Source organism: Castanea sativa, chromosome 1 (genome assembly GCF_040712315.1).
Source record: "Castanea sativa cultivar Marrone di Chiusa Pesio chromosome 1, ASM4071231v1".
NCBI classification, from domain to species: Eukaryota; Viridiplantae; Streptophyta; class Magnoliopsida; order Fagales; family Fagaceae; genus Castanea; species Castanea sativa.
The window spans coordinates 39,548,544-39,565,694 of NC_134013.1; the positions used below are offsets into that span (position 1 = coordinate 39,548,544).

The following is a 17,151-nucleotide window of genomic DNA, read 5'->3' on the forward strand; positions in this document are numbered from 1 at the left end:
TTCCATTTTTGTACTCTTTCTCTCGGACCTTTGATTAGTAGAATATGAGTTTTATGCTAGGCTTGCGCAGGATGAAAAGGAAATGCAGCCAATGGTAGCCAAATCTAGCATACGGAATACAACTTTTTATAATAGCATAAGTTCAATAATTAATTAAAAAGCCGACATGATTTCAAAGTAATCTCACATCACAACAACTAAACTAACCAAAAGGAAAAGAGAAAGAAAGGGGAGCATTAAAAACCAAAATCGCCAATAGAATACTGGTCATAGTCATCTTTCTTGAACACTATACAATTGGGTTATTTTTGCTCTCATTATATTGAAAGTAACAACCACCAAAACATAAAAGACTGTATTTAACAACCCCACATCACATGCATAATGGTTATGATATATATTACCAAAAAAAAAAAAAAAAGGTTATGATATAAAGGTTGCTTCATGGAAATCATCAGTCACGTCACAGTTATATATATAGAGAACCATTTCTTTGAGCAAATTTAGTCTTGTATGCACAAGCCTTAACTTAAGTCTTGCTTGCTTCTTCTGTTTTTTTACTAGCTCTTGCAAATACACTCAACTCAAGTCATTCTTGCAAACAAGCAATCTGACTCTTTGATTGTACTGAGGTACTAATTAAGAAGTATATATAATGGGTTCTCCAGAGAAGAATGACTTAGAGAAAGGAGGGATGAGAAGGAAGGACAAATCTTCTATAGCCATAATTTTCACATATGCTGATTGGGTTGATATTCTGCTTATGTTGTTGGGTACTATTGGTGCTATTGGAGATGGCATGTCTACAAACTGCTTGCTAGTCTTCGCTAGCCGTCTTATGAATAGCTTGGGTTATAGTAAATCCCAACAAAATCATGGGAATTTCATGGATGGGGTTGAAAAGGTTAGTAGTTAATATTCTCATTCCTATTAGAATTTCTCTCTCTTTCGTTCTCATTACATCTTTTTGGGTTTTGTTAACAGTGCAGCTCATACTTCGTTTACTTGGGATTAGCAGTAATGGTGCTGGCCTTTATGGGTAATTTCAAAACACCTTTTTTTTTTTTTCCTTCATTTACTTTGCTTTCTGACTACAATGTGGTGTTTGACTGTTTGGGATGTTTAATGCAAATTAAACCAATCCAGTGTGTCTCAAATAGTGCCTCTCAAGTAAACATGTAGTGGAATAAGGAGACATCACCATAATTACCAAAATGAAAAGAGAAATGTGGGGGTTTTATGAAACCCTAGAATGCCCTAGTCTTGAAATAAGTAAAAAAAAAACTAGTATACTTGTTTGAATGCCGTCTAAAACAAAAGTACCAATTGAATTTTCTTTGGCGACATCATTCAAAAAACCCCTTGCATGATTGAAGAGAAAAAAGATGGCTTTGGACTAAATCAATAGTGAATGGTTGCAGAAGGTTACTGTTGGAGTAAAACCAGTGAGCGTCAAGTGCTGAAAATTCGTTACAAGTATTTGGAAGCTATTCTCAGGCAAGAAGTTGGGTTTTTTGATTCTCACGAAACAACAACTTCGGAAATCATCAATAGCATTTCAAAAGATGCTTCTCTCGTACAAGAAGTTCTTAGTGAAAAGGTAATAAAAAAAAAAAAAAAAAAACCAGATATGAATTTTTGTTTTAAGCAATAATCTCAGGATCTGTGAACCTTCCTTTCTTTTTGTTATTTTCAAATATGAAATCCAACTGATGTGCAGGTTTTTCTTTTTTCTTCATTTTCTGTTTCTTAATGTATCTCTTAATATGTGTGTGTATCCAAGATCTATCTATCGACATGTAGTTTTCTCAATGTAAGAGAAACTTGTTTTTTTAATACACTCTTTTTGTTTCCTTTTAAATTCCAGGTGCCAATATTTTTGATGCACTCCTCAGTGTTCATTTCAGGGCTTGCATTTTCCACTTACTTTTCATGGAGGCTGTCATTAGTAGCCTTCCCAACACTACTTTTATTAATTATACCTGGAATGGTTTATGGAAAATATCTTCTCTATTTGTCGAAGAAGTCCTACGCGGAGTACAGTAAAGCAAACACCATCATTGAGCAGGCTCTGAGCTCCATTAAAACAGTTTATTCATTCACTGCTGAGAGGGTAATAATTGGGAAATATTCAGCAATATTGGATAGAACCACGAGCCTGGGAATCAAGCAAGGAATTGCGAAAGGTCTAGCCGTTGGAAGCACAGGGCTCTCTTTTGCAATATGGGCTTTTCTATCTTGGTATGGAAGCCATTTGGTTATGTACAAAGGTGAAAGTGGAGGAAGGATCTATGCGGCTGGAGTCTCCTTCATATTAAGTGGACTGTATGTGGCTTTTTGCTTCGATTTTTCAGTACATGTTTCTTAAAGCATATTAATTTTCGGTTATTTTGAGATATTGTATAAATTTTGGACACATTATGGAAAAACTAATTCGTATTTTTGGAACGAAAAAAGATCAGGAGAGAGGTATATTCTGATCACATTTTCCCGCATTTCCTCTCATTCCATCATTAAAACATAAAATTAAGAGTACTAAATTATAGACTTATTGATTAGACCTTATTGCATGAGGTGTATACCCAAGATTAGATCTTAGCTTTTGAGTAATACATATGATCTCTGTTTTCAAACAGTCTTTAGACCAAATGGCATCTTTCACGTTAAATAAAGACTAAAAGTTATTCTTTATGAGTACATGCACAGTGTTTATCTATATATATTTTTTTGTTATAAGAAAAGACATCATCTTTATCTTTATCCTTTTTTTTTTCTTGGAGGAAGGCATCTTTAATTATCTTATTAGGGTTGTAAAGTTGAAAATAAGTCCAGTCAATGTTTATTCATATTCACCATTAGTTGAGAAAGTTGAGTTTTCTTTACAAAAGTAATCTCTTGAACCTTATCTCACATTGCGGAAATGCACCACTTCTGAAGGGAAATTAGTGCAGAAATTTGAATAGGAGGAACTTAATGATATACACCAAACTTAATTAAATTCATCAATTCAACTACAAGGGCCGGGCTAATTGCAATTGGAGTCATTACTTGATCATCAGCATTTGGCGATTCTATCTTAGAAGCTTGTTTATATTCATGTTGCATTGTTAGTCATTCCTGATCTTAGCAATAGGTAGTTACTTGAATAATCTTGAATGCTATTTTGAATTGATTGCTTACAAATATGATCAGCGTCTTGTTTAATGGGGGAAAAAATCATTGCAAGATTATAACAGATATAAGCAGGCCAAAGATTATAACAGATGGTCGGATATAGGTAGGCCAACAATACGGCTCAAGTAAAAATGTCAAATCATGAGGCAAAGAAACTAGAGATCTAAAAGAATAAAAGTAAAGTGAAAAAGAGACTTATCTTTCATGGGCACATCATATTGCTCATTGACTATTTGCAATTCCATCGCCTACAGTTCTATGCTTAAAATAATTATATTATTTTCTAAATGAAATACATAATTTCGTACTCAGGAATTTCGATGAATAGTACTCAGCAAAGTTTCTTTTATTAATTGAACTTGAAACATCATATTGCAAGTGCATTCATTTTTATCTAGATATTCAAGTAAGGCCACCATATCAATAGTTACTTATCAAACTTAATTTGTAAAATTAAATTATAGGAATAAAGAACCTAGTTCATCTTTTGCCTGTTTGGTTAAACTTATTTTTGTCTAATGTTGCTTATGTACAACTTTTTTTTTTGAACAAAATAAAACCTACGAAAATAAGCTATACCAAACAAATGGCACTTTCACATAATTTAGGTAGACATCTACTTGTTTGCACTAAGCCCTTTCCTTACTTTATTAAGGTTTTCTTTTACAATAGAGTCAATATAATGATCTTTAAAAAAAAAAATGATGACTACAATGCAGATCCCTTGGCATGGCACTTCCTGATGTCAAGTACTTCACGGAAGCTTCGGTTGCAGCTACACGAATATTTGATAGGATCAACCGGATACCCTTAATTGATTGTGAGAATACAGAAGGACTTGTATTGGACAAAATTAGAGGTGAACTAGAATTCGAGCATGTCAAATTCACATACCCTTCTCGTCCGGATTCCATTGTCCTCAAAGATTTTAGTCTTAAAGTTGAAGCTGGGAAAACTGTTGCTCTTGTTGGTGCTAGTGGAAGTGGCAAATCCACAGCAATTGCATTAGTGCAACGGTTTTATGATGCTGATGATGGATATGTGAGAATTGATGGTGCCGATATAAAATCTTTACAGATGAAGTGGATAAGAGGGAAAATGGGACTTGTTAGTCAAGAACATGCATTGTTTGGGACATCAATAAAGGAAAATATACTATTTGGGAAGCTTGATGCCACCATGGATGAAGTCACCGCTGCAGCCATGGCTGCCAATGCTCATAACTTCATCAGGCAGCTTCCTGCAGGATATGAGACCAAGGTGGGTTACACAATGAAAGTATTCATTATAGTACAAAACTTGGGTGAAGTTTCTTACATGTTGTATTTTAAGTTTCCTACTAATTAAATTAAATCATGTGGCTACATTATCCAATGAAGCACTTAATTGAAGTTAATTGTTGATGTAGAAGACATCTTTAATGCTGCATTTGTCAATGTAGTCATATTATTGAACAATATTAAGAATTTTAGATGTTGCAACCAAGGAACTATACCCAAGTTTTTCCTTTTTGAAGTTAAAAGGGAAATTTTGAATGATAAAGGGAAGTTAAACCACGGTGCATGACATTCCCTAATTTTCACTTATTTATAGTCCATTTGGGGGAGAGTACATTGTATAATTTTTGTTCAAGTTCTAGCTTGAATCTTAAAATAGACAGATCAAGAATAGTATTGATATTATTTCTTATGTAATAGGTTGGTGAAAGAGGAGCGCTATTATCAGGTGGACAGAAACAACGAATTGCGATTGCCAGAGCCATTATAAAAAACCCTTTGATTCTCCTACTTGATGAAGCAACAAGTGCTCTTGACTCTGAATCAGAAGCACTGGTCCAAAATGCCCTTGATCAAGCCTCCATGGGAAGAACTACCTTGGTATTTACCCACTTTCAATATTGCTAAATTTACCCTTGAATTCACTCTACCTCTTTTTGATTTCTAACTAGATGACACCTGAAGTCAATGGATTAGGAGATTATCACAACCAACATATAAAAATTCTTCTATTTTCTTAGTTTTGGATTGAAGGAGCTTAAGGAAATCGGTGTTTATGTCTATTGAACCGAGATAGTCTTTCATAATTTCATGCATTATGTTTGCATACTAGTAATTAGGTGATGAAAGACAAAAACGAAAAGAAAAATGGCATGCCCTATGATATGTATCAATTGTGCATATTACGTGATGAATGATGGGACACAAATATTTTTGTTTTTTCCAAAAAAAACTGCAAAGCTATATCTCAGTTTTTCCAATATTAGACTATCAAAAACATACCTCACCCTACGTTAGTAACTAATGTTGACAATGTTGTATATATTCAGGTGGTTGCCCACAAGCTTTCCACAGTTCGAAATGCAGACCTCATTGCAGTCGTAATTGGTGGTTGCATAATTGAAATAGGTTCACATAATGACCTTATCAACCGAAAAAACGGTCATTATGCCAAACTGGCAAAACTACAGAGACAATTCAGCTGCGATGACCAGGAACAAAGCTCTGAATTGCGTGTTTCTTCAGTCGCAAGAAGCAGTGCTGGCCGGCCTAGCACTGCGAAATCAAGCCCAGCAGTTTTTCCAAAATCACCAATAATAACCACAGATAGCCCAGCTCCAGTGTCTCATCCCCGACCTACCTTTTTCCGGCTTCTCTCTCTAAATGCTCCGGAATGGAAACAAGGTCTTGTTGGAAGTCTCTCAGCTATAGCTTTTGGGGCGGTCCAACCTGTCTATGCCTCGACCATAGGAGGCATGATAGCTGCTTTTTTTGCTCCAAGTCATGAAGAAATGCGTGCTAGAATCCGCACATATTCACTAATTTTCTGTTCACTTACTTTGGTTTCAATCATAATGAACCTCTTGCAGCACTACAATTTCGCATATATGGGAGAGAGGCTCACGAAGAGAGTCCGGTTGAGAATGTTGGTGAAGATATTGTCTTTTGAAACAGCATGGTTTGATGATGAGCAAAACTCTAGTGGAGCCTTATGTTCAAGATTGAGCAATGAGGCTTCCATGGTTAAGTCCCTTGTAGCTGACAGACTTTCCTTACTACTCCAAACAGCTTCGGCTGTGACGATTGCAATGATTATGGGGCTAGTTGTGGCTTGGAAACTAGCACTAGTCATGATCGCGGTTCAACCTCTCACAATTCTATGTTTCTACACGCGTAAAGTATTACTCTCTACCATGTCCACCAATTGTGTTAAGGCACAAAATCAAAGTACTCAAATTGCCGTGGAAGCTGTCTATAATCATAGAATTGTGACTTCATTTGGAAGTGTAGAGAAGGTTCTTCAACTATTTGATCAAGCTCAGGAGGCACCAAGGAAGGAAGCAAGGAAGAAGGCATGGCTAGCCGGGATTGGCATGGGGTCAGCTCAGTGCCTAACATTTATGTCATGGGCTTTGGATTTCTGGTATGGAGGTACATTAGTGGAAAAGGGAGAGATATCGGCCGGGGACGTGTTCAAGACATTTTTCATATTGGTCAGCACCGGGAAGGTCATAGCTGAAGCTGGTAGCATGACTTCAGATTTAGCCAAGGGTGCCACTGCAGTTGCATCTGTGTTCAAAATTCTTGACCGGCAATCATTGATTCCAGGGTCTTATAATAATGTAAGTAACAACTAGCTAATTAACTTGAAGCTTGTCACATGTTTTTTTGGCTTAAAATATTGCACAAAGTTTATGTTATTTGATTGATTCGTTTGCATTTTTAAATAGGATGGTGGTGAAAATGGTGGAACTAAGTTGGAAAAAATAAGTGGAAGGATAGAGATGAAAAAGGTTGATTTTGCATACCCAAGCCGTCCTGAGACCTTAGTGTTGCGCCAATTTTGCCTGGAGGTGAAACCGGGCACGAGTATTGGACTTGTTGGGAAAAGTGGGTGTGGGAAATCAACGGTGATTGGATTAATCCAAAGGTTTTATGATGTTGAGAGTGGGTCAGTGAAAGTAGATGGGGTGGACATAAGACAATTGGATATTCAATGGTATAGGAGGCACACGGCACTTGTTAGCCAAGAGCCAGTTATATATTCAGGTAGTGTCCGTGACAACATTGTGATTGGGAAGCTTGATGCCTCAGAGAATGAGGTGGTGGAGGCTGCCAGAGCTGCCAATGCCCATGAGTTTATCTCGTAAGTATTCTTTGTTCATCATCGCCAGCAATTTAGCATGCGATGTAAAAAGTTAAACAATAATTCTAGAGACACATCAAATTTGAGAATATGTTGATTTGTGTGATTGTGAGTGATTGATACTTTCTACTTATTCCTATTTACATTAACTCACCACTTTCGATCTACCACTCACCGTCACACTTACAAACATATTATAAAATTGGGTGAGTCTATATTGTTGAAAGTTAGATTGGCATGAAAGTTGGATTGGCAAACTAGAGCATCGGCCATTTTCTTAGGACAATCAGACCCAACATTTTTAATCAATAATAGGTGATTAAATAAGGGCAATAAAATTTGGGATTTGAATTGGATTAATAAAATGGAATATTAACATTGGTGATTTTTATTTGATAAGGTTATTCCAATTATTGACTTCATTATTATTACTTTCGTGTAGATCCCTTAAAGAAGGGTATGAAACAGAATGTGGCGAAAGAGGAGTGCAATTGTCAGGAGGGCAAAAGCAAAGAATAGCAATAGCAAGGGCCATAATTCGGAACCCAACAATATTACTACTAGACGAGGCAACAAGCGCTCTGGATGTGCAATCTGAGCAAGTTGTTCAAGAAGCATTAGATAGAATCATGATTGGGAGGAGTACAATTGTGATAGCACATAGGCTCAACACCATAAAAGGGCTGGATTCAATTGCATTTGTGGCAGATGGGAAGGTGGTGGAGCAAGGAACCTATGCTCAACTCAAGAGCAAGCGGGGTGCCTTCTTTACTCTTGCTTGCCTTCAAACTTAGGTTAGGTCAACTACTTGAAAAATCTATGTAGATGATGGGGTGGGCAAAGATTTGGGCCTACTAAGTACAAGCCATGCAACAAATCAGTATTGTCTAGAAAGAATGGCCTTGTATTGTAGAACGGTACTGTCTGTCTCTACCTTGATGCTCAATATCTTTTCCTTTTTGGGTCAAATTGCCCAATATTTCATTGGCCTGGGATACTGCAAACTTAAATGGTACTCAACAGCCGAAGTACAGACCGAATAATCAAGCATTCCAACTTAAGCTGGAGTTTGTATTAGCTTGTTCTTTGAAGTATCTGTATTGTAGTTGGTCAAAAGGCCTTTTTAAAAAAAATAAAATAATGACTTGAACTCACTCTAATTTCGTGCACATTTGCCATAATCTTTGTATGGGGTGTGTTTCGTTTGTATGTTTGAAGTGAACACCCTTAGCATATGAATATTATATGATGGGCTCTAGCCCATTTTCATTTTCAGATTCGATCTTACAATGACTTGTGGCCATTAAGTTATCTCAGACTGGGCCGCCCCAACATATACACTGCCAACCGTCTAGTGATGTAAATCCCATATGAGGAGTAATAGAAAAAAATAAGAAAAAAATAATATGGATATATATATATATATATATATATATATATTTTAGAGTTTCAACTTATGACGTTCACTTGACTATTATATCAATCAGTTTTTGATATAAGCGAGGAATTAAATCTCAGATCTCTTATTTATTTATAATAGATTTTATTAGTTGAATTAATTAGAACCTACAATATAATATGAATATTTTGTTCACACGTACTAGCAACGAAATAGCATCTGTTTAGTTTTTCTAAAACATAGGTAACCTTTATTACCACAAACTTGATAAAGGAACACGCTAGGACAAACTAGCATGTAGGTAACATCACTTGATTTTTATTCACTTTTATTTGAATATTTGTTGTGTTATATTACACCTAAGTTTTGCCATTTTTAGAATATTAATGATATGACCAAATTAATATTTTTTTATTGTTAGATTTAACTTTTATGAAAAATATAAAAAGATGTAAAAAAATTTAACAAACAAGAAACAAATCACGTGTAATTGTCTATTATTGAGAGAGAGAGAGAGAGAGTCTTATACTCTTGTTTCACCCTCTCAATTGTAGCCCTAATCTTGCTCATAGTTATTAACAAAGTTAATAATTTTCTAAAATTATAATACTTAAGACATCAAAGTTTATTATTATTATTTTGTAATAATGTAAATTATTTTCAATACGAATTGCATTAATTTTCTCTAACATATTTCATATAAAATATAAACTACAAAGCATATTTTAGTGGAAAAACCTCTCTTCTTCTCTTTTTTTTTTTTTGGGTAGAGAAAGGTGGTAAAACCTTTTAGTTTAGTGGTATAACGTTAACATGCTCTCTTTTATTATAAGAACCATGATTTGAATTCCATTCCCATTACTGTAACTAAAAAAATAGTGCTATAATGTATATCTCAATCCTACAATTGTATGACATATGCCTCAAGGTGTAACTTTAATTTCGGGTTGAGGATAATGATCTAACATATTTTTATATAAACAGTTTAAGGCTTTAAGCTTAAATGTAAGCTGTCAAGTATATCTCCATCTTATAATTCAGAAATACGCTGAAGGTGCCACTTCAATTTTGGGCTCATCATAATGATTAATTAGCTTTTAGTCTAAAATCATAGAAAAGATAAACAAATAAAACTATATCTAATACTCCAACTAATTAAGATCCGAGAATAAGGATTTAAGTAGGATAAGTATAAACATTACACTTCCATGGTGTCTTCTCTGGAACATTTCCCTATTTTCTTGACTTCAATAGTCAGCTTTCTAGCACCAATGCTGCAAATAACGTTAAGAGTTTCTTTTTTTACAATATCAAAATAATTGAAGGAAAAAAAAAGAAAAAAGTCATAGAGATATATATTAAGTAAAAGCTTCTAAATCGACCGTGTGAACTTAGATAATCAAATTCTAGTTGTAAATGTGAAATGCCTCCCCTGCTCCCTAAAAGGCCAAGAAAACAAAGCATACCTAGCACAGCTGTTTAGGAACTTGTGAAGATGCATGTCTAGCTTAGTGAGATGTGTTCTCTCCCTAAGAAAACAAATATACCCTATAATTATATGGAATTTGATTTGAATGGTTTATTATTAAAGTAACTAGTGTGTAGTTTTGTGCATATGTACAGATATAATTAAAAATAATCACAATTATACAATTCAAATTATACATGATAATAGTTTACACTTTTTTTAAACTATACATTTCTAAAATATGTAATGATTTTTATATATATATATATATATATATATATATAGTATTTAATTGGTTTTAGGCTCTTTGGTTTATGCATATGCACGAATACAATAAAAAATAATCACAATTATACGATTCAAATTATACATAATATTAGCTTACACTTTTTTTAAAATATACATTTCTAAAATATGTAATGATATATATATATATATATATATATATATATATATATATATATATATATATATATATATATATATATATATATATATATATATATATATATGAAGTAAAGTAGTGGAGGCAAAGGAAAAAAATTCCTTTGCTTGGTTAGACAAAAAGAATGGAGCGAAAGTAGATAAGAAGGGGGTTGAATTCCTCTCGGCCCACCATTTTGTTTCTTGTCGAATTTGGAGGAAAATAAGAGAGTGCAGAGAGATTTCTTAAGGTGGAAACCATTATAGTTATTTTCCCTTCTCTTCCTCCCTTGTGAACCAAAGAAATTAAGGTTATGTTTGATTTGAGGGAAGATGAGGGGAAAGGAAAGAAATGGAGGAAAGAGAAAAGGAATCATTTGTTTGATTAGAGAGAAATTGAGGGAAGGAAAAGAAAATTGAGGGAATGCATTTCCATGTGACCCACCATTTTTCTTTCCGGCCCAATTGGGAGGAAATGAAAAAGTAAGGAGATTTTTTTATTTTATTTTATGGAGCACCCTATTTCCTTTCTATTCTACTTAAAAAGAAAATTCCATTTTCATTTCATTTAATTTCTTCTCCCATTTTCCCTTTCTCCCCCCTCCCCCTCTTCCTTTTTGCCAAACATTGTGTAAAGGGAACATGTACTTCTTTTCTTTCTCTTCTCCCCCCCCCCCCCCCCTCCCCCTTCATTTTTAACCAAAAATAGTTAAGGTCAAAACAACTGATTTATATTTGCACATCATTTAGGAAAAAAATATACATCTCTGCTTTGTATAAAAGTTTCTATTGTGAATTTTATGTAAAAATAAATAATAAAAAAAGTATGAATACAAATAATGCAATTAACGCCAACCAATAAGGAAACAAAATCCAATATATTAAATGAAATTAAATATTTGGATTTTGCCAAAACTAAAAAAAAAAAAAAATAAAAGGAAATAAAAGGAAAATTGTGATATAGATCTAAGGGTATGTTTAGTAGGGATGATTTTGAGGAGGGAAAAAAAAAAGTGGAAAATTGAGAACGAGTGCGAGTGGTGTTTAGTTGGAAGGGAGAGAGGAAGGGAAAATTGCTAGACCTGGCTTTCCTCTGAGCCCACCAAAACTCAATCTCTCCAAATTGGAGAGAATAATTGCAGTCAAATGACCGAAATTACCCTCTCCTTGTATGTGCTAGTGCTCTTTTTTTTTTTTGGGTTTAACTGCTCTGAATTCTTCTTCTTCTTTTTTACTTTTTTCTGGGCATGATTTTTTAAAATAATTTTAGGTAATTTCCTTTTTTTGGTTGATTGTTTGTCCCTTTTTTTTTATTGGACATTGCTTTTTAATAAGGGCCTATTAGTGAATTTATACAATCTCATGTTTTCCATACTTTCACTTTTCCACTCCAACTAAATACAATCGAGGGAAATTAAAATCTCTTTTATCCTCCTACTTTTTCACCTCTACGTGTTTTTTATTCTCCTACTTTTCCATCTCCCCAACCGGACGGACCCTAGGAGAACTTAGAAGCAGATGGGAGGGGAGGATTGCAAATCATGTTACCAATTGGATTACAGGTTGGACAATGAAACTAAACTTCTTGATAAGTACTTGGGGAGTTGGGGGGGGGGGGGGGGGGTTAATAAAGCTAAGACTGAAATATCAAGCCAGAAATTCAAAGTTGATGAAGATGAAGATGAAGACAACTGCTAGTTATCCAACAATAATAACTTAAGTGAAGGCTTAAAACAGTGTCGCATCTTCAGAGGCAGAGTGTTTAATTAGATTGTAAGAAACGACGACGTTTCACATAAGTAGAACGGTGTCGTTTCTATCTTCCTCTTGTATAAGAATTGTCGACCTACTCTGTCTTTCCTTTGTACTTAATACTTCTAGATATGGTTGAGTCAACAACCTTTCCTTGATTCACGGAGATATTGTTGTAGGATAGTTATGGTTTAGAGTAGAATTCTTTAGAAGGTTCTTGATCCTATCTATTTATAAATAGGACCCTGTATAATGTATTTTACTTTTGAGCAGAGCATTTGATCGACCCTATATAATGTTTAAATAGGACCCTTGCACTACTAGCATTTGATCGAATCAGGTCCGAGCAGAGCAATCAAATCATTTAGGGAACTCAACAAAAACAAAAACCAAAAAAATACCAAACCTAATAGGCCTTTTCCAATTTCTTAAGAATAGAAGTCAAGATGCATTTAGTACTTAATTAAATGATATGTTCATATATTTTTTTCAAAAAATAAAATCAAACTTCGCATAAATAAATTATTGACAAAGGTATGTATTTTGTTTTTGTTTTTATATATTAAAAAATAATTTGCATTTAAGCTAACAATTAAATATTTATTATTTTTTAATATATCTCGTTAGCAAAGACTCATGTACATATTTTTTCTCGGTGGATTATAGTTACATATTTTAGTGAGTTGTATTTCCAAAACAAGCAAAAATGAAGCCAAATTTAGAATTTTCAGTTTCCCCCTTTTATGTTTAGAATTTAACCCATTAGTAAAGGGGCTTCTACTTTCTAGAAATAAAGAGTCATAAAACATGAAATGGAAGTTGCAGACATAGATGAATCTAGTTCCCCACAAACCAACCATGAAAAGCTAGTTAATTTCCAACATAACACACAGGAAAACTAAACCAACTGCTCCAAAATATAGAGGGAAGACCCCTAGATTTTTTAGAGATTGTTATTACACACGTGTGTTTTATACGAAAATTATGACTTCAGTTAAAAACCAATGGGTGTGTGTTAGTGTGGGTGCAATAGTATTTTCCATAGATTTTTCTTCATTAGATCATACAAATGGTAGATTGGGAGGTGGAACTGCTCTATCAAAGACCAGCTCGTTCTCACTTCTCATTCTTTCCTTTCTGGGAATCCCATTCGGAAGCTCTCCCTCACTTGGGACGGATTAGCTATCTCAGCAAATCTTAGCTTGTCGCAGTAGCTGCAACATTAACAAAACACAAACCAACATGTCACTCATTCACAGCTCAACCAAGACAATCAATTATTTTCGTGTGAGAGAGAGACCTGAAAATAAGATTCAAGTCTATTCCTTAGGATGTTATGCTCTTGCTTCAATCTCTGAACTGCAGCCTTGCATCTGCTCAACAAATAATTGGATGTAATACTTTAGCATGAGTAACAGAAAATCCAAAAATTGGTGCTTTAGATTACATAATTACATAAATCTTTTTTTTTTTTTTTTTTTTCACTTGTTAAGTTAAACATGCACAAAGATGTTCTAGAACCTATGAGCTTGCCTTCCTTCCAATGGCAGAACAATGTTTTTTGCATTGGCCACTAAAATTTTGAATAAATAAATAAATTAATAACATATATTTTTTATTTTCAAACTATTTGAATTGGCCTCTAAATTTGAGCAAATTCAATGACTCAAAGTAAAAAAAAAATAATAATAATAATAATAAAAGAATACAATACTGGTTAGCTGAATTAGTGGTCCTCAAAAGAACTTGTCTAATTGTCAAGAAAAGAAAGGTTTCTTTCTTTATTTTTCACTTTCATCAAATATATATATATATATATATATATATATATATATATATATATATATATATTAAGAAAAGAAAAGAAAAGATAGATGATATTGGTCAAATATCAAACATGAGAAAAAAGATAAATAACTAAATAGAACAATATATTGATACAAGCAGAAATATTACCCTTGGATGTCACCTCCTTTGAAACATTCCAATGCTTGGTTGATTTCTTTAGTCACCTTATTAGCACCAATGCTGCAAATAACAAGAATGATCTTCAAAAAAAATATAAACAAATTAACTATTGCAGGATGTTGCATAAGATATGATAAGTAATCGTGGCTGTAGAAGTCAGTATTTGACCTCTGTTTCATTATTTTTCATCAAGCCAATTATAGAGAAATACCTCGCACTGCTTCCTTTAAGCTGATGAAGGTACTTGTGCATTCCCGGGAAATTGAAGTGTTCCTCCCTACTTATATATATGAATAACCGAAATTACGGTTAAATCTATCTCCAATTGCAAATTTGAGCATGGAGTTAAAAGGGATTTTAAAAAAAAAAAAAAAAAAAAAAGTGGGAGAGAAAAATTCAAACCGTGAAGAATTGAGCATTGACAGTGAACCACACAAGGTTCTTGACTTACTAATGTTTTATGTTAATTGTTGTTGTCGAGGTTATATATGGCAATATTTTCTCCAAAATAAAAAAGAAACATTTTTGTGTAATACTACTCACAATGCTTGATCTATGATAGCTATCGTCTTTGGTGACTCTCTGAAATACAAGGTCATAATTTCCTGAAGAAAGTTGGGGTTTTCGTTGTCCTGCAGTTGCTCCAATTGAAGAAATTGGTACTCAAGAATTTCCTGCAATAAACAGCATCATTATATTTCGGTTTCTCACTCAATTTCTCATTCTGAGCACATTTTCCCTTTTACTTTTAAAGGAGGATAATTTCAGATGGCTTTTCCATGGTTGCAAATTAATAAAGGCATCGAATTCAGGGTTTACCATTGAGATATTTGCCATACGATTAAGTCTCATTTCACATAAGCATCATTGCCAATTTTGGTGTGACATGTAAAACCACATATATGATATATGATTTATACAAGATGAAAAAACTGGAAGACAACTCATCACAAATCATCCTACCCTTAAAGAAATGAAAAAGGAAAAAAGAAAAATAAGCTCAGAGAGATATTGACTGGACGACATAATTTATCACAAATCACCCTAGCTAGGTCCTAGGTTTGATATTGCCATTTATTTTTTCTTGTCAATTTAAAGTCAATCCTAAAGGTAGGTTCCATTCACATTCATGAGTTCGAATCTCTCACTTTTATGAATTCGATCCTCAAAGAATCCGAAGAACCAATAATACAAAACCACAGAACAAGGTATTGTAAGAATGATCCTTGTACTTCATGCATTACACCTTTCAGACTGAAAATTTTATGGACCAGTTTTATGAATGGATACAGGCAGAAATTTAAAAATTCTATCTCGCTAGTCACAGTGAAGAAAAAAGACAATAAAGGATCCTGTACAGAAGTTGAGTTGCCATAGTATTGATAGTAAAGTGTAAAATAAATAAATAAATAAATAAATAACTAAACTTCATAAAATAAGAGAAAACCTCAACAAAGAGGGACTGCCTCATGTTGGAAATCTGTTGGCGCAAGAGATCACTCTCCATTCTTATGAAAAAGGGATAAACTAAAAACGGGCTTGAGTACTGAAATGGCAAGCCTAGCAGACTGAAAAGGAATTTGTTGGAGTTGGAAGTGGTAACTCAGCTAGAATATTATTTTATTTGGTTTTGAATTATGAGTCTCTAACTCCTCCTAGTGAGATTAGGAAGTTAGTTTTAGGTAGGGTTAAAGATCTTCTAGAGTTTTTTTGGTAAGTCTATCGTGCACTTCTTAAAATTATATTCATCTATTCTAAAATTAAGAAGTGTTATGCTTACAATATTTTCACAATAAATACTAGGTGACGGGTTATTATTAGTTTAAATTTGAATCTATAACTGAAATTATTTCCTTACCTACCAATAACAACTTGTCACAATAATTTTACAACAAATCGTAGGTGACAAGTTGTTACTGGTTAATAATGGTGGGTAAAAAAATAATTTAGGTGATAGGTCTAGATTAAAACCAATAATAACATACCACATAAGATTTATCGTGAAATTGTTGTGGACGTATTACTCATAATTGAAATAAAGAAATAATGATATTTTTTTTATACAAAAGGATGTGAAAAAATAGTGAGATAAAATCTAATCCATTGATTTGGATAAGATTTTAGAAAATTGATGATAAAATTATCCTAAAAAGTTTAGGTTTTGTTGGTGTGGGTATTCATCTAGCCTTGCACATAATAATAATAATTAAAAAACTTGTGTTATTTTGTGAAATATTGTATAATTAATAACAATTTTTTTCCCTAAAAAAAACAATTGTTTTTGGTTTTAAAAAAAATACTATGTCCACAAGTTTTTTGATGAAAAGACTTATAACTTTACTAATGAAGATAAATTCAATACATCATGAGCCAAAGCCGACTCAATAATAATTGGATTCTCCTCTACTCAAGGTACATAACTAACTAAATCTTTGGCATATTGAGCTAAAATATGTGCTGGTTTATTTCCTTCCCTCCTCACATGTGACACTTGCACAGATCTAAAACTATGTAATCTATGGCAAATCACAGAGACAATGTTAGAGATGACTAGATAGGTGGGCAACTCAAGCCTTCAATAGCATTAGAAAGCAGAAGTGAGTCACATTCAAAGTGGACATCTCGAACACCAACATCCCAAGCGAAATCAACAATTTCTTCAAAAGCTTTAGCTTCAGCTTCTAGCGGTCTGAACAAAGAAATAGAAAAAACAAGAAAATAGAGAGAAAATTGATTAAGGGAAAAGAAACTTCTATATTATTTATGTAAATGAAAGCCAACACACTACATTACTAAGCTGTGCTAAGCCTTTATACATAATCAC

The 17,151-nt window shown here is 33.5% G+C and overlaps 2 protein-coding genes across 2 annotated transcripts; one reads left to right on the forward strand and one right to left on the reverse strand.

Annotated features, from left to right (window-relative positions):
* The first annotated feature begins 448 nt into the window (after positions 1–448).
* On the forward strand, positions 449–8,545 carry LOC142621623 (putative ABC transporter B family member 8). Its single transcript, XM_075794935.1, has 9 exons — positions 449–904; positions 985–1,039; positions 1,422–1,600; positions 1,868–2,325; positions 3,894–4,434; positions 4,872–5,051; positions 5,501–6,793; positions 6,902–7,317; positions 7,760–8,545. Exons 1-9 carry the CDS (start codon positions 656–658, stop codon positions 8,109–8,111), a joined length of 3,723 nt encoding a protein of 1,240 aa, XP_075651050.1. The 5' UTR covers positions 449–655; the 3' UTR covers positions 8,112–8,545.
* Positions 8,546–13,546: 5,001 nt separating this feature from the next.
* LOC142626804 (pseudo histidine-containing phosphotransfer protein 5-like) lies at positions 13,547–15,834 on the reverse strand. The gene is made up of 5 exons (XM_075800523.1): positions 15,775–15,834; positions 14,871–15,001; positions 14,316–14,387; positions 13,660–13,732; positions 13,547–13,573 (listed from the first exon to the last, which is right to left on the reverse strand). Exons 1-5 carry the CDS (start codon positions 15,832–15,834, stop codon positions 13,547–13,549), a joined length of 363 nt encoding a protein of 120 aa, XP_075656638.1.
* Positions 15,835–17,151: the final 1,317 nt, after the last annotated feature.

What these genes read in the sequence shown, in the direction of transcription:
- LOC142621623 (XM_075794935.1), top strand. Translation starts at nt 656, where the DNA reads ATGGGTTCTCCAGAGAAGAATGACTTAGAGAAAGGAGGGATGAGAAGG. An exon ending in TCATGGATGGGGTTGAAAAG is followed by an intron (nt 905 to 984) that starts GTTAGTAGTTAA and finishes TTTTGTTAACAG; the next exon opens with TGCAGCTCATACTTCGTTTA. An exon ending in AAGAAGTTCTTAGTGAAAAG is followed by an intron (nt 1,601 to 1,867) that starts GTAATAAAAAAA and finishes TTTAAATTCCAG; the next exon opens with GTGCCAATATTTTTGATGCA.
- LOC142626804 (XM_075800523.1), bottom strand. Translation starts at nt 15,834, where the DNA reads ATGGAGAGTGATCTCTTGCGCCAACAGATTTCCAACATGAGGCAGTCC. An exon ending in GCTATCATAGATCAAGCATT is followed by an intron (nt 14,388 to 14,870) that starts GTGAGTAGTATT and finishes TGTTATTTGCAG; the next exon opens with CATTGGTGCTAATAAGGTGA. An exon ending in AAAGGAGGTGACATCCAAGG is followed by an intron (nt 13,733 to 14,315) that starts GTAATATTTCTG and finishes TTTGTTGAGCAG; the next exon opens with ATGCAAGGCTGCAGTTCAGA.